Source organism: Carassius gibelio, chromosome B11, assembly GCF_023724105.1.
Source record: "Carassius gibelio isolate Cgi1373 ecotype wild population from Czech Republic chromosome B11, carGib1.2-hapl.c, whole genome shotgun sequence".
Taxonomy (NCBI): domain Eukaryota; kingdom Metazoa; phylum Chordata; class Actinopteri; order Cypriniformes; family Cyprinidae; genus Carassius; species Carassius gibelio.
Window position 1 is genome coordinate 21,094,062 of NC_068406.1, and position 18,067 is coordinate 21,112,128.

General features: G+C 36.2%; 1 protein-coding gene across 6 annotated transcripts in view; it reads right to left on the reverse strand.

The window, feature by feature from the left end:
- Positions 1-373: 373 nt before the first annotated feature.
- slc4a10a (solute carrier family 4 member 10a) overlaps positions 374-18,067 on the reverse strand; it is a 37,585-nt gene continuing 19,891 nt past the window's right edge. For 3 of the 6 annotated variants that reach the window (XM_052569817.1, XM_052569816.1, XM_052569818.1), the window contains 21 exons: positions 17,845-18,005; positions 16,615-16,803; positions 15,185-15,273; positions 11,852-12,009; positions 11,643-11,730; positions 11,395-11,541; positions 10,838-10,935; positions 10,560-10,734; positions 10,340-10,473; positions 9,942-10,187; positions 9,717-9,822; positions 7,589-7,750; positions 6,992-7,105; positions 6,736-6,897; positions 6,391-6,642; positions 6,199-6,267; positions 4,997-5,170; positions 4,782-4,904; positions 4,579-4,643; positions 3,372-3,482; positions 374-1,905 (listed from right to left, as the gene is read on the reverse strand). In XM_052569817.1, coding sequence (XP_052425777.1) covers positions 1,824-1,905; positions 3,372-3,482; positions 4,579-4,643; positions 4,782-4,904; positions 4,997-5,170; positions 6,199-6,267; positions 6,391-6,642; positions 6,736-6,897; positions 6,992-7,105; positions 7,589-7,750; positions 9,717-9,822; positions 9,942-10,187; positions 10,340-10,473; positions 10,560-10,734; positions 10,838-10,935; positions 11,395-11,541; positions 11,643-11,730; positions 11,852-12,009; positions 15,185-15,273; positions 16,615-16,803; positions 17,845-18,005 — 2,905 coding nt within the window. In that variant the 3' untranslated portion in view covers positions 374-1,823. Of the gene's footprint in view, positions 1,906-2,832; positions 2,870-3,371; positions 3,483-4,578; positions 4,644-4,781; positions 4,905-4,996; positions 5,171-6,198; positions 6,268-6,390; positions 6,643-6,735; positions 6,930-6,991; positions 7,106-7,588; positions 7,751-9,716; positions 9,823-9,941; positions 10,188-10,339; positions 10,474-10,559; positions 10,735-10,837; positions 10,936-11,394; positions 11,542-11,642; positions 11,731-11,851; positions 12,010-15,184; positions 15,274-16,231; positions 16,520-16,614; positions 16,804-17,844; positions 18,006-18,067 lie in introns of those variants that run through there. The other 3 variants (XM_052569820.1, XM_052569819.1, XR_008155998.1) reach the window with 3 other exon arrangements.

Below are 18,067 nucleotides of genomic sequence, written 5' to 3' on the forward strand. Positions count from 1 at the left end.
TTTCACGATTGAGGTATAATTGCGTGTAGCTTATAACCCAGCGTTAAATTATAAAAAATAAGAAAAAAATTATAAAAAAATATATATATTACTCAAAAAATCCAAACCTAACCTTACTATAAACTATAACAAGCTCCAAAAATGAACCTTAAAGACGTGACCTGTAGACCTTCCTAAAATGGTATAGCAAACTTGTGTGGCAAACCATATTTCTGCAGAACATATACATGAGGAATGGATGCAACGTCATCAGTCCTAAATCACAAACAGAGCTGGACTTCAGGATACATACTTTATAAACAAAATTTGAATAACTCGATAATCATGACACTTTAATATTCCTATTGACAGAACCATAAATACAAACCATAAACACAGTTCGGCATTAGTTTATTTATTTTTTTGGTCACATTTATTGTGATGAAAATTGCTCACAGTTGTGATGACACATCGGAATAAATAATTTCATAAACAACAGAGACTGTTTTCAGGAAGTAATGCTTATTATACAGTGAAATCAACAGAACTTATGACATAGATGTGCGTGTCGTAATTTAATCAACCAACCTGGAAAATGGCAAAACACTGTAATAACACTGACAGTAACATGAAAACATTAATCTCCCAACAGTCTCTACATATTTAAATCTATCCACATATTAAATAACTTTGTTATTTAGGATTATACACAGACAAAATACAGAATCACATGTACATGTGTTAATGATAAATGGTAGATTTGTCTCTGGTTAGTGCATGGTAAAATGTCCCTCTTATGAAAAGGAATATTATTGCATTTCTTGTATGATTTTTGTATTATCGGCAGTACTAGTGTAATTCGTTCATTTGAGCGATGAGGTCTCTTCTTGGCTAGCAAATGAGTCTTGTAGAGGAGACAGATGCCCTTCCACTCAGAAACATTGTGAAAACACACTATACAGTTATTTTATTTGCAACGTTTTAACAAAATATATGTTTACTATTATTTGCATGTTTAAGTGCTACACAAAATGAGATAATGCTTTGTAATATCATTTTCAAAAAGAAGAAGAAAAAAAACAGTCCAAATCAACACAAGAATTTCCAAATATGGATGTGGTTTATATCAAGATGTTCAGGAGAAAATTTTGTAAAACGAGCACAGTCCTGGCTCATATGTTTACGATTTAGGGAAATCGTATCATAAGATTCACAAAATGAGAAAACTGTTCATAAAAGTACTTTTAAAAATATTGGTCACTGTTGGTAAGTAGTAAATGTTAACATCAAGTATCTTATGAAATGATGCAGAGAATACTTAGACGTACAGACACGGAGAAAGCTAATAGAACTACATTTGCATCTTCTGTCAAAAAATTGCTTCTTACTATTATGATATTTAAACTATGCCAGCAAATTAATATTTATCATGTATGTATAATAAAAAAAGAATGGATTTTATATAATAAACATATTTAGACTAGGAATTTCAATAGGATCTACTTTCAAAAAATATAAAACATACAAAAAACACTCTACTCAGTGGAAAACAAAAGTAACCTTACATGTTTTTTTAACTTCTATAGGTGAAACTACAATTTGACTACAGTTGGACTGGAAAAACACACAACCCAACAATCCTCCTTGTGGGCGGCAAATTCAAACACATATTCAAATGTTTGAAAACAAACATCTCCACACACACACACACACACACACACACATAAAAACGTGTATATATAACAAGGTGTCTTAGCACAGACTGGCACACACTGACCAACAGAACAGAAGCATTTAGTGGTGCTTGCAGTGTGGCACGTTACAGAGTGTCGAAATACGTGAACTCACAAACTCGTCTCTCTATCCAAATCTGCCGCCTCCTCTTTATCGCCTCTTTTCTGTCCAATGGCAACTTCAACTGTTGAGCTGCAGAGTAACCGAAAGACTCACATCATCATGGAGAAAAACAGACTTTGGTAATCAAAAAGCTGATGAGAGACCGTGAGTGACTAGAGTGTGCCGTTAAAAAAAAAAAAAAAATTTATAAAAAAAATACAAGATGTTTTGTGTGACCTCATTTTTTATGAGACTGATTTATTAGTGCTGTCAGTTGATTATAATATTTAATTGATTACTAAAATTAATAACTAATTAATTCATATAATTAATTCATATTCAATTAATTTAATTCTTAATTATTTAATATGTAAACATTTTAATATGTATCATATTTAAACAATTTAAATATGAATTCATATTGAACACTTATTTCACAATTAACCTGTTAATGCATTTCTTTCTTTTTTTGCTGAAACCAACAAATTACTTGATGTTATTCTCACGGCACCCATTCACTGCAGAGGATCCACTGGTGAGCAAATGATGGAATGTATATTTCACCAAATGTTCAGATGGAGAAACAAATTAATTTACATCTTGGATGGTCTGAGTGTGAGCACATTTTCATTTTTTGGTGAACTACTCCATTAAAATTGTGCATGCGCTAAACAAAAATCCAAAATACCCCCCCCCCCAAAAAAAAAAAAAAAAATCATGCTTTTCCATGCATTAGACGTTCTCAAAAAATACACACAAACATGCACACAATGCCTAAAATGCTCTGAAACAAAGAGCTCGAGTGTCACATTGTGACATCAGTGTTTCTAAAGCCTGGAAATGTTTCATTATTGTTCAACTCTAAAGACACAACTTTTTGTATTTTTTTTTAAGAAAAGGAAAAAAGGATTAAACGTAGGAAACATGAACCATAGCACCAAAAAGATGGAGGCCAGGCACCCACAGCACTAGTGTATATACAGTGATCGTGCACGGACGGGTTGGGTTGCGTCTTACCTTGGGTAACCAGCGTCTGAGACATTAGGAGAGGGAGCTTATGAGTGACAGGGATGAAAAATTCAGTCATAATATGAGCCTGATAGTCACACTTCCATTTTAAAGAGAACAGCATGTTTGAGCAGTTCACTAATGGGATGACTTCATAATGTAGTGCAGATCCTGAAGGATGCCAACTGGATTAAAGACGAATCCACTTTATTCATTTATTTAGGAATTACACCTTATCCACTAAGGTTCTTATTTTATTCTACTGGGAGTTGATTCCAAATTGGGAAAAAACATTTGAGCAATTCTACATATTCATTAGCATTAAAAAAAAAATTAAGCTCAAGGGGCTCAGATATGACCAAACTCTGAGAATGAAAATGTAGGCTTCTGGATCTTTTTAAAAGTAGGAATTTAGTTTGATGTGTCATAAAAGGAGTAAAACTGAACATGTCATAGTGCATTGTCCTGCATTGTTTGCAGGTGTGTGGTGAGATTAAAATGATATGTTTGAATATTGTCATGTGTGCGAGAGAGTATTCCATCCAAACCTTTTGGAGCTTTGATCTTTGCTGGTGCTGTCAGTGTTGAGTCCTTTCCAGATATTTCCAAAAGATGACTTTGTCATTTCATCCGAAATGTTGACTATGGATGGATCGTCCCTTGATGAACGCAAACGCATTTTATGCATTTCAACAATATAGCGTCTCCATATCTTATTTTTTTTATCTAAACATTTTTACAAAAAATAAAGACTGCAAGCTGTACAAATGAAATTACATTGTATTACTATTACACTAAAAATGTCTCATAAAAAAATAAACACACTACTATTCGAAAGTTTGGGTCAGTATGAAAAAAACATATTTAAAAACAGTAATGTTGTGAGAAAAAAAAAACTATTTAAATAATCGTTTTTTTGTATTTTATTGAATTTTTCTCCAGTGTAACATGATCCTTGAGTAATCATTCAAATATGCTGATTTGCTGCATATTGATGTCCATCTGATGCCCAGTTGAAATACTGTTTTTTTTTATTAATAAAAAGTTCAAAAGAACAGCATTTGTTTGCATCTGATTTATCAGCATTTATTTGATCTTTTGTTACATTATTAATTTCTTTTAAAACTAAATCTTACTGACCCAAAGCTTTGAACAGTAGTGTATGTTTTCATAAAATAATAATAATTATAATAAAATAATGAAATAAATACATAAGTAAATAATAGGGGTGCTCCGATCACGATCGGCCGATCGTTAATGCGTATCTCATCAGTAAAGCCGGTTTTCTAATCAGCAGTTAATTCCATCAGGTGCGTGATTTTACATAGAGCAGCTGTTACTACACAGAGCCGTTGTTAATAGAGAAGATGCGCCAATAAACGCTGAAAATGAAGTGGATTTTCGCATCTTCTCTATTAACAACGGCTCTGTGTAGTAACAGCTGCTCTATGTAAAATCACGCACCTGATGGAATTAACCGCTGATTAGAAAACCGGCTTTACTGATGAGATGCGCATTAACGATCGGCCGATCGTGATCGGAGCACCCCTAGTAAATAAGTAAACAAATAAATAAATAAATAAATAAATAAATAAATGTGCTTTGTATAATAGCTAAATTAATTGGTCAAATTAATGATCCAATAAAATATTTCTTTCAAATCACTGAATCAATATGAATACTCTAACAAAGCTAGATTTAAGGATAGATTAGATAACAGCAGCTTGCCCATGATTATATTTTTTTCTTACTTACTTAAAATTCCCCTCTAAGGGCACTTGTACAATTCCTTCATCCTCCATCAAGACACACTGATTTTCCTGAAAGTGAGAATAAAACATGTTGGTGACCTGTCCTTTTAAAACATTGTGTGCAGTGGTTGGTCAATGCCAGCCAATTGTGTTGTTGCAGGCCGCGACCAATAGCAGTGGTTGATGTGGGTGGGGGGGGGGGGGTACCTCTTGCTGTGCATCTTCCATTTTCTTCTTCTTGCTCTCGGGCATGAGGTCATCAAGCCAGCTGAGATCTCGCTTAGAGAAGACAAAGTCCAACAGCTTACGAATGAACACAAGGGCTAAGACCTAAAAGAAAACAGGCAGACATCATATGAAATACACACATATATTGTTTAGACAGATATATATATATATATAAACATAAACACACATCTTACCATCATAGGAAAGACTATGGCAGCTCTGGAAGTTTTGATGACCCAGAGAAGCACCAAGCAGCTGAGCTGGATAATGGTGAACAGGTGAACCTTTCTCAACGGGACGTGTCTCAGGTAGATAAAATCAGGCTGGTGTTTTGCTGGCATCCCAAACAACTTCAGACGATCAAAGAACTGAATGGCAAACACAACTAACACTGTCAAAACTGCACAATGTCGATTCAGTATTGTTAACAAAAAGAATTAAAGCTAAAACTTAAAAAAACTAAATTGCATATATATATATATATATATATATATATATATATATATATATATATATATACACACACACACACACACACACACACACACACAGGCGCTGGTCATATAATTAGAATATTATCAAAAAGTTGAAGAACCACTCACTACGCACAGACATATGCAAGACATGGGTTTCAGCAAGCATTTGAAACATATCAGTCTTTGTGTAATGAACAAATATAATATACAAGTTGCACTTTTTGAATGGAATTAGTGAAATAAATCAATTTCTTGATGATATTCTAATTATATGACCAGCACCTGTATACATACACACACAAACACACACACACACACACAATATTACTTTCATCTAACATTATTATATATGAATATCAGATTTAAAAAAAAAAAAACTAACTTGAATGAAAACTGAAAATTAGAAATGTTGACTTGACTGCTAATTGAAATAAATCAAGATGAAGTTGGGTTACTACAAATGATTAAAGCAAAAGCTTAACAATAAAATATACAATTATTATATACTTTGATCAATAATTATTATAAATTATTATGTTTTATTATTAAACCATTAAATTAAAGTAAAAAGCATTTTATTACAAATGACAAATTATTATAATTTACAAATTACAAAGTATTATGAATTATTATATTATGATATAAATTATTATTAGTAAGTATAATATATTATTAAAATATGTAAATCATTAAACCATTCAATTATAAAGTTAAATGTAAATATAAAATATATTTATCAAAAATTACAAAAGCTCATAATATTACTTAAATGAAAACTGAGAATATAAAAAATAAAATCTAATACAAATTATTTATAAATGCTATAATAGTATATAAACAATACTAAAATGACATAAGCCACTCCTACACCTGAATAAACAACTATCAAGCACAATATATGAATTCAGTTGTTGCAGTACCTGTATGCCCCTGAGAGATGATGCTCCCATATAGAGGAAAACGCCATATAACACAGGCATTGGGATATGCTGAGCACAAAAACATAAAATAAACACTATTCAAAATGATGAATCATCTCAAAAGTTTAATGCAAGCATCATGTGTTGATCAAACTTGGTAGCCTGACTCAGTCAGAGCTTAAGATCACTGACCTTCAGTATGGAGGTCATAAACACTGAGCTGCCCATGAGGACGAATATCATGAGGCCAGTAAAGCGCTGCTCTCTGATGCCCAAAAACTTGGGCTGTTCTCCAGGCGCAGAGCATTCAGACTCCAGCTTCAGGCTGTTCACGTGGGAGATAGATAGCACCGTCGCGGCCACAAACCATGGCAGGCCCATCAAAGAGCAAACGCCCAGCATCACACCCACCACAAACAGGTCCAGATGATACCCACAGCCTTTCTGTGGAGACACACGGACACAACAAAAGACATCAAGTCTACAAGAATATCTGCTCACCCAATGAAGCATATTGTGAAGGACTTAGCAACATACCTTCAGCTTGTGTTCCTTCCTGTTTATAATAACGGCAGTGATTTGTTGGTCCATGAAGATGAGGATGGTACACAGCAGAGCTGGGATGACGGTCACAATAGTGGTCCACCATGGGTTTGGTCCTATCGGGCTGATGAACCAGCCACGGTCATCTCTGGTTGGCTGTGAGAGATCATCTGATTAATCAAGTATTCCTATGCAGATGCAAAAATGAAGAGGAAACATTACTCAAAAACCTTTCTTCTTAACGACTCACTTTAAACTCATTAGGAACCTGTAGTTTGGTGGACGGGATCCCCAGAGTGTAGTCGATCAGAACCATAGACAGGATGGTGATGAAAACAGCAAAATCACTGATAATGGCCCTCACCTGTTTAGAAACACAAAACTAGAGTAAGTGCTAGAAAATGAACATAAATCTGAGCCTTAAAAATATGCATGGCTTTGCAGTGCCTGTTGACCACTGGCCGTGGGTCTAAATAATTTCGATTATATATTATATTATATTATATTGCATTTTTTATATACTTTTTATATATACAGTAGATGTACAGAATAAACGACTTTCATTTGAATCAAAGTAATATTAAGTTCAATATAATTCATTATAATAATAATATTATCTAAATATATTTGAATATAGATATAAAATATATATAAAATTGTTGAATGTTTTCATCTCAAAATAATATATATATACATGTTAACTGACATTAACTGAAATTCATGCACATTTTTGCAGATTCCTTAGTCCACTCTTAAAACCTCTTTGAGAGCCTACATAAACACACACATACAGTACTTCCACAGTTGTCTGTACTATTCTATACTGAACCACACACACGCTTCTTGCCTTGGTTGGGAAGTAACGGCTAGTTTTGAACTCTTTAAGGAAGGAGGACATGGCAACTGTGGAGAAGAAGAGAATGACGGACCAGAAGAGGACATCAGGGATGTATGGACCGTGATGACCACAGGCTCTGCCCACAAACTCACCCCTGTTCTCCACACAGCCCTGAGATGAAACACAACACACAATAATCACATCTGCTTCTGATGAAGAACTCAGATAAACATAAACTCCAGAAAAAAAGAAAAGAGGATAAAATCATATACGGTCGTGTGTAACTGTGTAATAGCACAAGAATTTGTATAGTGGATTAGATTGTGTGTTGTATATTTGTGTGTGTGCAGGAGCTTAAACGTAAAGCGGAGGGAGGGGAACTGAGGTGAATGAGCAGAGGATTTGCTTTTATTAAAGTATGAGTCGCTGAAATGTATTAACCCATATCTGAGTCTGTGGGAATGTTCAGGATAGAATGGCTTTACCAGAATGTAGTATGCAGTACCATAAACTGTATGCAAATTTTCTATGTACAAGCTAGCTAGTGAGGTTATTGTGGAAAAAAGCAGCAATAATTGTAATAAATTATCTATTAAATGTTTTTTTCAGAATAATTACTATATTTGGGTGGTCATTTCACAGCACAAATCAATGTTCCCTCATAAATAGTATGTCAGAAATTATGTGCCCAGCTACATCTGATTCAAATATTATGCTAATTTACAGTGAGTGTAGTTTCAGACATTACAGTGCTTCACTCGTACTGACTCTTATTCTGCCTGAAAGAATGAAAAGGCCGAGCTGAAGGTGGAGCGATTCGACCAATCAGATGAAAGCAGCGTTTCAGCTCCGCCCACAAGTGCGAATGAAATATTGAAGCCATAAACCGAAATGATCAAAACGTACACGGACCAACTGTCTTGTCCATGTTCTCTCACTTGAATCCTCTTCTTGAGATTTGAGTCTCTTGACCTTCTGCAAGCCCCGCCTTGTTCACGCAGTGATTGACATGGCGGGAGGGGGCGGAAGATGTGATCGGCTCGGAATGCATTTTCAATGTGCACATTGAGTTATGCTACATTAATTGCGGGACATTGAATGAAAATGCAAGCGTAAGTGTCTTGACTGTGAGTGTTAATGCATTTAAGAAAAATTGCATTTAAATGATCATTTTGCCACAGTTTTTGCTTGAACATGTTAGATATATCTAATCATTTCTGTAATAAATTTTCATTTTAATTTTGCAACTTATAAAGCGTTAAAATAAGTATTAATTTTACATATCAAAACTGGTGTATGAAATGGCAAATGAAAATTATGTAATTTAATTTTCATTTTCCTTTTGCACCAAATGTTGCACAAATGTATTGGAAAATGTAAATGTAAATACAGAAATGCATTCTCATTTTACATACTGCATTTTTATATTGCATATTACATCCCAAATTGAATATTGCTACCCATATGCTTCCATAGTTAATACACTCAATGTAAGTAAATTCAGTTCTAATTATTTATAACAATGTATTACAACACACAAGGAATAATTATAATGCATTATATTCTTAATTAATCCCTTTTTAATGCATTATAGATAAAAGTATTAAGTAAAGTGTTACCTAATGTTTAATTGCTTGAAAGCCCAAGATATTTATCATTGCATAATGCACACATAATGTATATTTCTCATACTGTCTGCAAATCAGTATTCAGCATGGTAGTATTGCATTTAGAATGATGTTTGTTCAAGTCATTTAGAAAGATCGTATTTACGAGTTAAACGGCACCTCAAAGTCATAATTATGAGTGGGACGCTCTGAGCATTTATTAAGCCCTGACTTTCAGAGTTAAAAGCATGTCAGTGAGAAAATATGGCAAACACAACAGGAGCAGAGTCTTTATTCACTGTTAATTTGTTTTAATGAATTTTTCATTTACAATAAAACTAGCTAAGTCACATGTATAATTTCTTAAAGATGAGTTTAAAGAAATCAAAAAGCAAAATTTTTGGTCAAAAATATACATCGCCATCATTGCTCCAACCAAAGTAGCTTAAAAATACTTGACATTAACGAATTCCCAACTCGTAAATGCAAACTTACGAGGAAGATTTTAATGCACCAATAGTCACACTCACCTTAACATCCAGGCCTAGCCAGTCAATATCAGATGCAGTGATGTTTTTTTCCTGCCAGTAATTCAGTGTGGCATTACTGGGCTCTTTAGGTACTGTGCACACACACCTGCAAAACACACATAAATACATCACAAAATGTCATGCTGATAACTTCATCAACATGTACAACTGAATTTATAGAAGTGACCTTGAGGAAGATCGATGTGTTTGTGTGTCAGTACTCACGAGTACTGAGTGAGCTTGTTGAGGTCATTGTGCATGTTGAAAGGGTACGTCTCTCCCAGATGAATGAGTTTCTCCAGAGCCTCGTAGATGAAAATGATGCAGATGAGGGAAGCGAAGGCTTCCTCTGTGAATCGTGTGATGTAACACACCAGTGAGCTGGCATCTGTGGCAACCAGCAAAAGACACAAAAAGGCCGTCCACAGACCAATACACACACGTAAGGAGAGGTAGGACAAACCATACTCTCTGAGGAGAAAAACACAGATAAAAATTGGTCTTTATTTTATGGCAAAATTATTTAGGACACCTTGGGGGTGAATTCACTAAATAGTGCAGCACTAGTGAATTCCCCTGAACTGAATGAAAAAAATCTTTAGTGCAAATTAAAGGAGTCTCACTTGCAGAATTTGAAGAGGATTTTCTCAAAGACCAAGACAGGTCCCGTGCTGCCCAAGATAGTGAGGGGCTGCCCAGCAAACAAAGAATAAGCTATACCCGTCATAGAGGCTCCAAACAGAGACTCTATTGCACTCTAAGAGAGAAATGGGAAGAACAAACCATCAGTCACATTATAATCAACCCATCAGTTTTAATATATGGTTCTGCACGTGTCCGTACTATGCGTCCTTCTGTAGCTTCTCCCAGCAGACCTCCGAAGGTGATAACAGGAGACATGCAGGCGCAGTACAGGAAAAGGAAGGAGGCGAGACACTGCAAACTGATAGCATCTGTGTAATCTGACAGGTAGTGAGGAGCCTTACGCTTGATGTCCAGAATAAAACCACCAAAAAACCTGACAATCCAAATAAAAGAACACCTCTGAGAGCCAGTTATGTTATTTACAGAATTCATGAACACTAAAATATATGGGTAGTACATACTAGCAGATTACTCACTTCCCTGTGCGCTGTAGCTCTGGTCCTCCATGGCCTCCATGCTCCTCAGCCTCCCCCAGATCAGCCCCTCCATTGGCCAGAGGAACCTTCCGTTTCTCCTGCAAGAAGAAGAGACACAAAACCAACATTACTACTGATCTCAGACTGGAGATAAAAATAAGTCTATTCCAGTCACCGATGCGCTAAAGTGAATGAATATGTAATATAGTTCATATATTTAGCAAAATGTTCCCCTCTAGTGTCTAGATTTCCTGAGATAAATGTAACATTAAGTGACATTGTTTGCCAGCTGTTTTATTTACGTCTTTCCATTGATATAAGACTATATGATTGAGTGATTACATGAGACATAATATATTTTTTAGTATGTTGTACTATTTCTTTCAACATAATGTAACTTCTAATGGTCATTCATGATCATACTGTGCTATAATAACTAGAAGTGAAGAGATGATCGGTTTGGTCAATCATCCAATTTTTTTGGTTTAATATTTCTGTGCATCACTTATTTCAGCTTCTGTGATGAATCATTGGATGGAGTTTGAGAAGTCGGTCACCTGTGAGGGCACGTTTTTGGGCGGCTCTATTCTGATGGTAGGATCCCACTCGCCTGGGGGCAGCACAGTCACCTGATCCAAAAACTCATCGATTCCTGCCACAAGGTCAGAACGATCCTTTGCTTTATAAGCTACATCATGGAACACCTGGAGAAAAAATCATCAGGTGAAATTAGCATGCATCACAGCTTGCTGCCTATAGTATGTCATCATATACAGAAATAAACAGTGTTGTCCATACTACTGACCTCATCTGTCATGAGCGTGGCAATAGAGCGGCCGATCTCATGGTACTGAGGCCCTTTACCCATTGGCCCCAGCAGAATAAAGAGAAACCTGCACAATGACATAGGACTTAGTAGTGAACTCTGAGGCACACCACTTGATAAAATGAGCTTGACCAACTGAGTCATTAATATATTTCATGTGTTTTGTGCTCAGATCTCTCTGCTCTTACCTGGTGGTGATTGGGACCTCTGCCAGGCCATTGAGCAGCACAGCAGGGGACAGACGGATGAAGGCCACCACAGGTTTCTCTAGAAACTCCAGTTCACCCACCAAGATGTTGGATGCCTCAGCTCCAGGTGGGATCTTCTTCATGAAGTGGAGGTCTATCTGCATATAGCAACACAACTCTTTTTAGCATTTAACAGTATTGTCCCTAAATCTACCTGAATCGTTTCATGATTTATTTATCATTATTTAAATAATTTAATTTAATTAAAGGAGTCTCTTATGCTCACAAAGGCTACACGTATTTGATCAAAAATACAGTTAAAATAGTCACATTCTGATTTAAAAAGTCATTGTGCTAGCAAAGTAGATTTTTCAGTAGCCATTACTCAAATGGCTCCTTCAGAAATAATTCTAATATGCTGATTTGATGCTCAAGAAACATTTCTTATTGTTATCAATGTTGAAAACAGTCAGTTCTTAAATTCTATATTTAAGTCATGATGCAGTTTTTAGAGTTCTTTGATAAATAGAAAGTTTAAAAGAACATAATTTATTTGAAACAAAACTCTTTTGTAACAATAAAAATTATTTACTTTGTTGAATAAAGTTATTCATTTAAAAAAAATAAAACACTTTTGAACAGCAGTAGGGCTGTAGTACTCGAGTCCGGTCTTGGACTCGAGTCCGGACTCGAGACATTTTTCTGTCGTCTCGGACTTGTCTCGGACTCGTTGAATTTGCACTCGGACTTGTCTCGGACTTGGCCATTGGACTCGCCAAGTCTTCTAGTTGGTCTCGACCGAGTCCAGCAAAAAAATAAAATAAAAAATTTCTCCTTCAATACAAAACCACATTTGCATGATGTCGCGACTGAAAACGTGTGGAAAACGCTAGGCGCGCCGCTCTCCTTATTTCCAAAGCACTGTAATCTGTGCTTGCGCTCCAGTGGCGTCTGCTGTTGCTGGGCAACCATGACCCGCTCTCCATGATGACGCAGAAGTTTCAGCAAAGAATAAATGGAATTCCAGCACTTAAAATCACTTGTAGTAGCTCTACTAATAGATTCATTTACAAAATGGCTATCCTTGTACAACTATGATCATCTGTTTCTCCATCTTGCCTTAGCTTTCAGTATTGTTCCGGGAAAGGATGGGCATGACCAGTGGTGCACTTACTGCGACCTGAAAAGTTTAGATGTTTCTAATTTAATTTTCTACCTGTTAGATTGTGTTTTATTTACGTCTACACCTAGATAGCCTTTTTTAATCAATAAACGCGTATTAATGTATAGCCTTATGCAACAATTACATATGTAAATTTTAAAAACTTTATATATGACATTACATATTTACATTTTCATGTAACAGCCAGTATTTGTATCTGTAACAATCACAAAATTTTTCCTATCTGCATTCGGATACAATATCGTACAGTTACTTGATAAGACTGTTATGACTTTTTATATATTTTTTCGTAGTTATCACTGAACAAGTATGTCGTGTTAAACTGAAATAATTATTAATTTCTAAAATAATATTTATCATGCAAGCAGAGAGATGTCATGACAAACGTTTAGTGATCATTTGAACACGACTGAATCCATTCAATGCGCACATTCTCATTACGCAGAAACACTTTAAGCGAGTCTTAATGTTAATGAACTTCACTAAACAGATGTGTGTGTTCCGCGCAAACCAGCAAAAGGTAAAGATGCAAACATGTAGGACAAGTAGACAATGTATCCGTATCTAAGCTGATCATTAGCCTACTCTTGAGAGAGAACTGATTTGGTTTTTGAGAGACTGAGACGCGCAGCGCGGCTGTTTGATTGGCGAGCGCGCTGTGCTTATTCCATTCATTCGTATCATGGTAGCCTAAGCTTTCAATATTTGCCTTTTAAATAAATACAAATAATATAACGTGTAGCTATGATGTATTATTATAGGTAAAATACTCTTGCAACGCTCTGATTTCTGAGAGATAAACAGAGAGGCGACAACAATGGGGTGTTTGATTTGCGATCTTTTCACTCATAAAGTTTACATTCATTCACTTCTGGCGCTGATCCCCTGGCTCACCTGTTATCTAGCAAACACCAGACTGTGTCAGCTTCAGCCGAGTATTCAGGCAGAATTATTCCTTGAGCGTTATTCGTTTTTTAAGCCATTATCCGTGCCATTCCGATCAAGGTATTCGGCTTCAGGCACAACCCTAATTTTTACATTACATATTTTATTTTTACATGCAACATAGATAAGGTCATATAGTAACAGCTCCACGCAATATTGTAATTCTAAAATTCACGTCGTACTTGCAAACACTTTGTATGCATTATGATTAATACATGCTGGAGTAGTTGATTGTTTCCGACAGTGCTCGACTAGTCTATGCAAGCACAAGCACAGTATGACAAAAATGTCGCTGTATTTATGTGCGCATGTCCAGTAGAGCCAAACGTATCCATTCTAGCCTTGCTGCGTGCATTTGTCATATCCCGAGCTTTGCGTGTGTCTGTGCACTGTGCCAATTAGGCATAGTCATATACATTTTTGACCACAGATATAATGTCAACAAAAAATAAAGTACATAAAAATTATTTGACCTTACAGTTCCAAACTTTGTTTGTTTATCCAAGTTTAGCTCCCAGGGTCGGACTGGGGGTAAAACCAGTACTCATTAACAGGGCCCCAAAGGAAGAGAGGGCCCTTGAAAAGTATGAATCTGAAATATATATATTTTTACCTGGATATTTTCATGGGTGGGGGCCATGGGGGCCCATCAGGACTGCCTATGCATAGGGCCCAGGATCTTGTTTAACGCCCCTGTTAGCTTTAACCCTAATTATACACACTTAATTAAGCTCTTACTAGACACACTAATCTTCCAGGTGTTTTAAGGCCAGTTGGAGCTAAACTTTTCAGGACATTGGCCATCCAGGATGTAGTTTGGAGACCCCTGTCCTACAGAGTTGTTACTTTGCACATGCTTTTTGATCATTACAAATAATAATGTAAAATGATTTTCTTAGAAGAGGAGATATGCTTTCTCTCGCATCACAAACATTATCAGTAGTTAAGTATGTGGTCTTGAAGAGGACCCTTTTTCCTTTCATTTGGACTCGGTCTTGGACTTGGACTCGAAACTTTTGGACTTGGACTTGACTTGGACTCGAACCTCTTTGGACTCGGTCTTGACTCGGTCTCGACTAGTCCTGGACTTGGACTTGACTTGGACTCGACAAAGCCGGACTTGACTACAGCTCTAAACAGCAGTGTATATTTGTATATTTAGGATCCCGAATAAGATGTATTACAGTTTGGAAGGTGATTCTTACTTTGCTGAAGTCAACAGCACTGTTCTCTCGACTGCCATCCGCACGTCCTTCTGTAGTGGTGGGCTGCGCCTGAGGAGACACCATCTGACCTGGAAACAGTCCAGCAATCATACAAAACAGTGGAAATAAATAAGAGACCTTCATACAACAGATTCGTTCATTTTAACCTAGAAAGGCAGTGATGTCACGGTCATGGAGATTAAGACCTACTGAAGGCACACTTACCTGGTTGAAAATAGTAGCAAGGAACATGTTAAGGAAGCCGATTACAAACATCTTAGCCTTGTCTAAATCTAATTCAAATTTAAAAACTAAATCAGAAGCGGAAATAAGGTAGAATGAGGTTTGATATGTAAAAGTCTACTACAAATCCCAGTACTAATTCCTAGGTCAACGTTGATCCTGGAGGGCACCAACCCTAATAAAACACACCTGAACAAGCTAATCAAGGTCTTCAGTATACAGGTCGGTATTTTTTTTCAGGGTTGGAGCTAAAATCTCCAGGACAGTGACCCTCCAGGATCAACATTCCCCACCCGTCCTAGGTGGTTAAAGGCAAAGATAAGTGGTTAAATATTACACTAATGCTATGTTTATTGTTGGTTAGAACATTTATATGGAACACCTAAATAACTCTGTATAAACAGCTGGCAATTACCATCATACATTTGCAAGTCCACCATATTGGAAAGGCCAAGAGTAATATATATGCAAATGAACTGACATGGTATCATCCAACTGTGATATCTAGATTGTCCATATCTACGTATACATTAAGGTACAGTCACATTTAGAACTGTTCACAGATTTTTGTGAGCAAAATCTAGTCAAAACATGCTCACAAATTTCTTGTGAGAAAAAATATATATGTTCCACAGATGTTTCATCAGATTTAAGTTGGTCACACAAATTTGCAACACTGACCAACAGAAATCTGTTTGGTTTAACGGTGACTTCTACTCTATTGATAATAGACCTTCTTTGCTCTCAAAATTTCTTTAGTGTGACTGCACCTTCAGAGTACAGGTGAATCTATGATCATATTGCCTGATGCTGTCTCTTCTTCAGGGTCGAGGGCAGGGATGATGTGGTACCCATAAGGCGGGCTTAGTCGTTTGCTGAAGGGGATGTGGGTTTTTTGGGGTCGGATGAGAGGATTGTCTAGGCCAGGAACGGCAGAAAGGGAAGGATGGGGTTTATGGGGATCTGACAGACACTTGGGACAGCGGAGGGACCAGGCTGGAAATAAGAGCACCTTTCTGTTTCTCACACTCTGGCAGAACCTAGACCAGAGAGAGGAGAAGGAACTGGGGGGCGATTGGGTCGTGATGATAACTGGGACACATACAGACACACCATAAAAAAGGATGATAAGACAGATGCATGACAAAAGCAGAAGAATGCATTTGCTGGAGAGTGTGGTGCAATACCATTCTTATCCATGGAGTGCGGTTCGGACTGCTTCCTGCCAATATCTGCAAAAGAGCGTACGATGGGGATCCGGTTAGCCAGTTTCTTCTGGTTCTGATGGTGGTGCTGTTTAAGGAGAGCATTTCGGATCTTCTTCCTCACTTCCTCTCCCAAAGAAACTGACGTCTCGTGCTGGTCCAAAACCAAATCTTAAAAACAACGAATAATACAAATTATAAATGTTATACACTAACATTTTTATTTTTGGAAGAAATTAAAAGCCGGGACATGTTATATTGATAAAAATTGCCAGTAAATACATGTATAATGTTACAGAAGATTTCTAGTTCAAATAAATGCTGTTCTTCTCAACTTTCCTTCAACCAGTAAATACTGAAAGAAATATATCATGATTTTCAAACACGATATAACACTGTTTTAACACGTTAACAATTAGAAATGTTTCTTGATCAACAAATCAGCAATTTATTTAAAATAGAAATCTTTTGTAACAATACAAGTATTTACTATCTCTTTTTTATCAATTTAGCATATCTTGGCAGTATAGGACAGTTAATATCTTGGAAAAAAAAAACATTATTTCTTTGTACTTTTTATTAATCAAAAAAATATTTTCAAAAAGTATCTTAGGTTCCAAAAAAAAAAAATTTAAGCACCACAACTGTTTCCAACATTGATAATAAATCAGCATATTAGAATGATTTCTGATGGAAAAATGTGACGCTGAAGACTGGAGTAATGGCTGCTGAAAATTCAGCTTTAACACCACAAGAATAAATTATTTTTTTAAGTATCTTAAAACAGAAAGTCTATATTTTAATTGCATTAATATTTCACAATATAGAATATATTCACAATGTGTTTATGATCAAATAAATTCAGCCTTCATGAGCATAAGAAACTTCTTTAGAAAACATTTAAAATCTTAATGATGTGTCTGTCACTGATCGCTTGTTAAGGGTTGTTGGCATGCATTAGAATATTAAATGAAAACATTCACAGATTGTGAAAATCCAACCCAAAAAATTACATCAATAGCACCTGTGGCACATTATTTTAAACATACTATCATTTGTGATGCACAAATCTAATACTGCAAGCTATTTAATTGTGACACTTGCTAAATGGGGTTATATTGCTGAAATGAAAACGATGAATGTTGATTGCTTTGGATCTGTAAGGAAGGCCTAGAGGAGATCTAGTCTGGACACTGTTTTCAAACTCAGTACCTGCGATCTCCTCCAGTGAGTTGGCCCTCATGTCCAGCATGACGGTGCCGTTGAGGATGCAGCTCCGCAGCTCAAACAGACTGTGTAGGGAAAGAGTGGCCACGTATGGCTTACTCCACCTCTCCCCTCCATCCTCTACATCCTCCTCAAACTTCAGCCATCTATAGGCAAACAAGGAACATGAGAGAGAAGATAAGAGAAAGATTGGGAAAAAGAGAGCGTA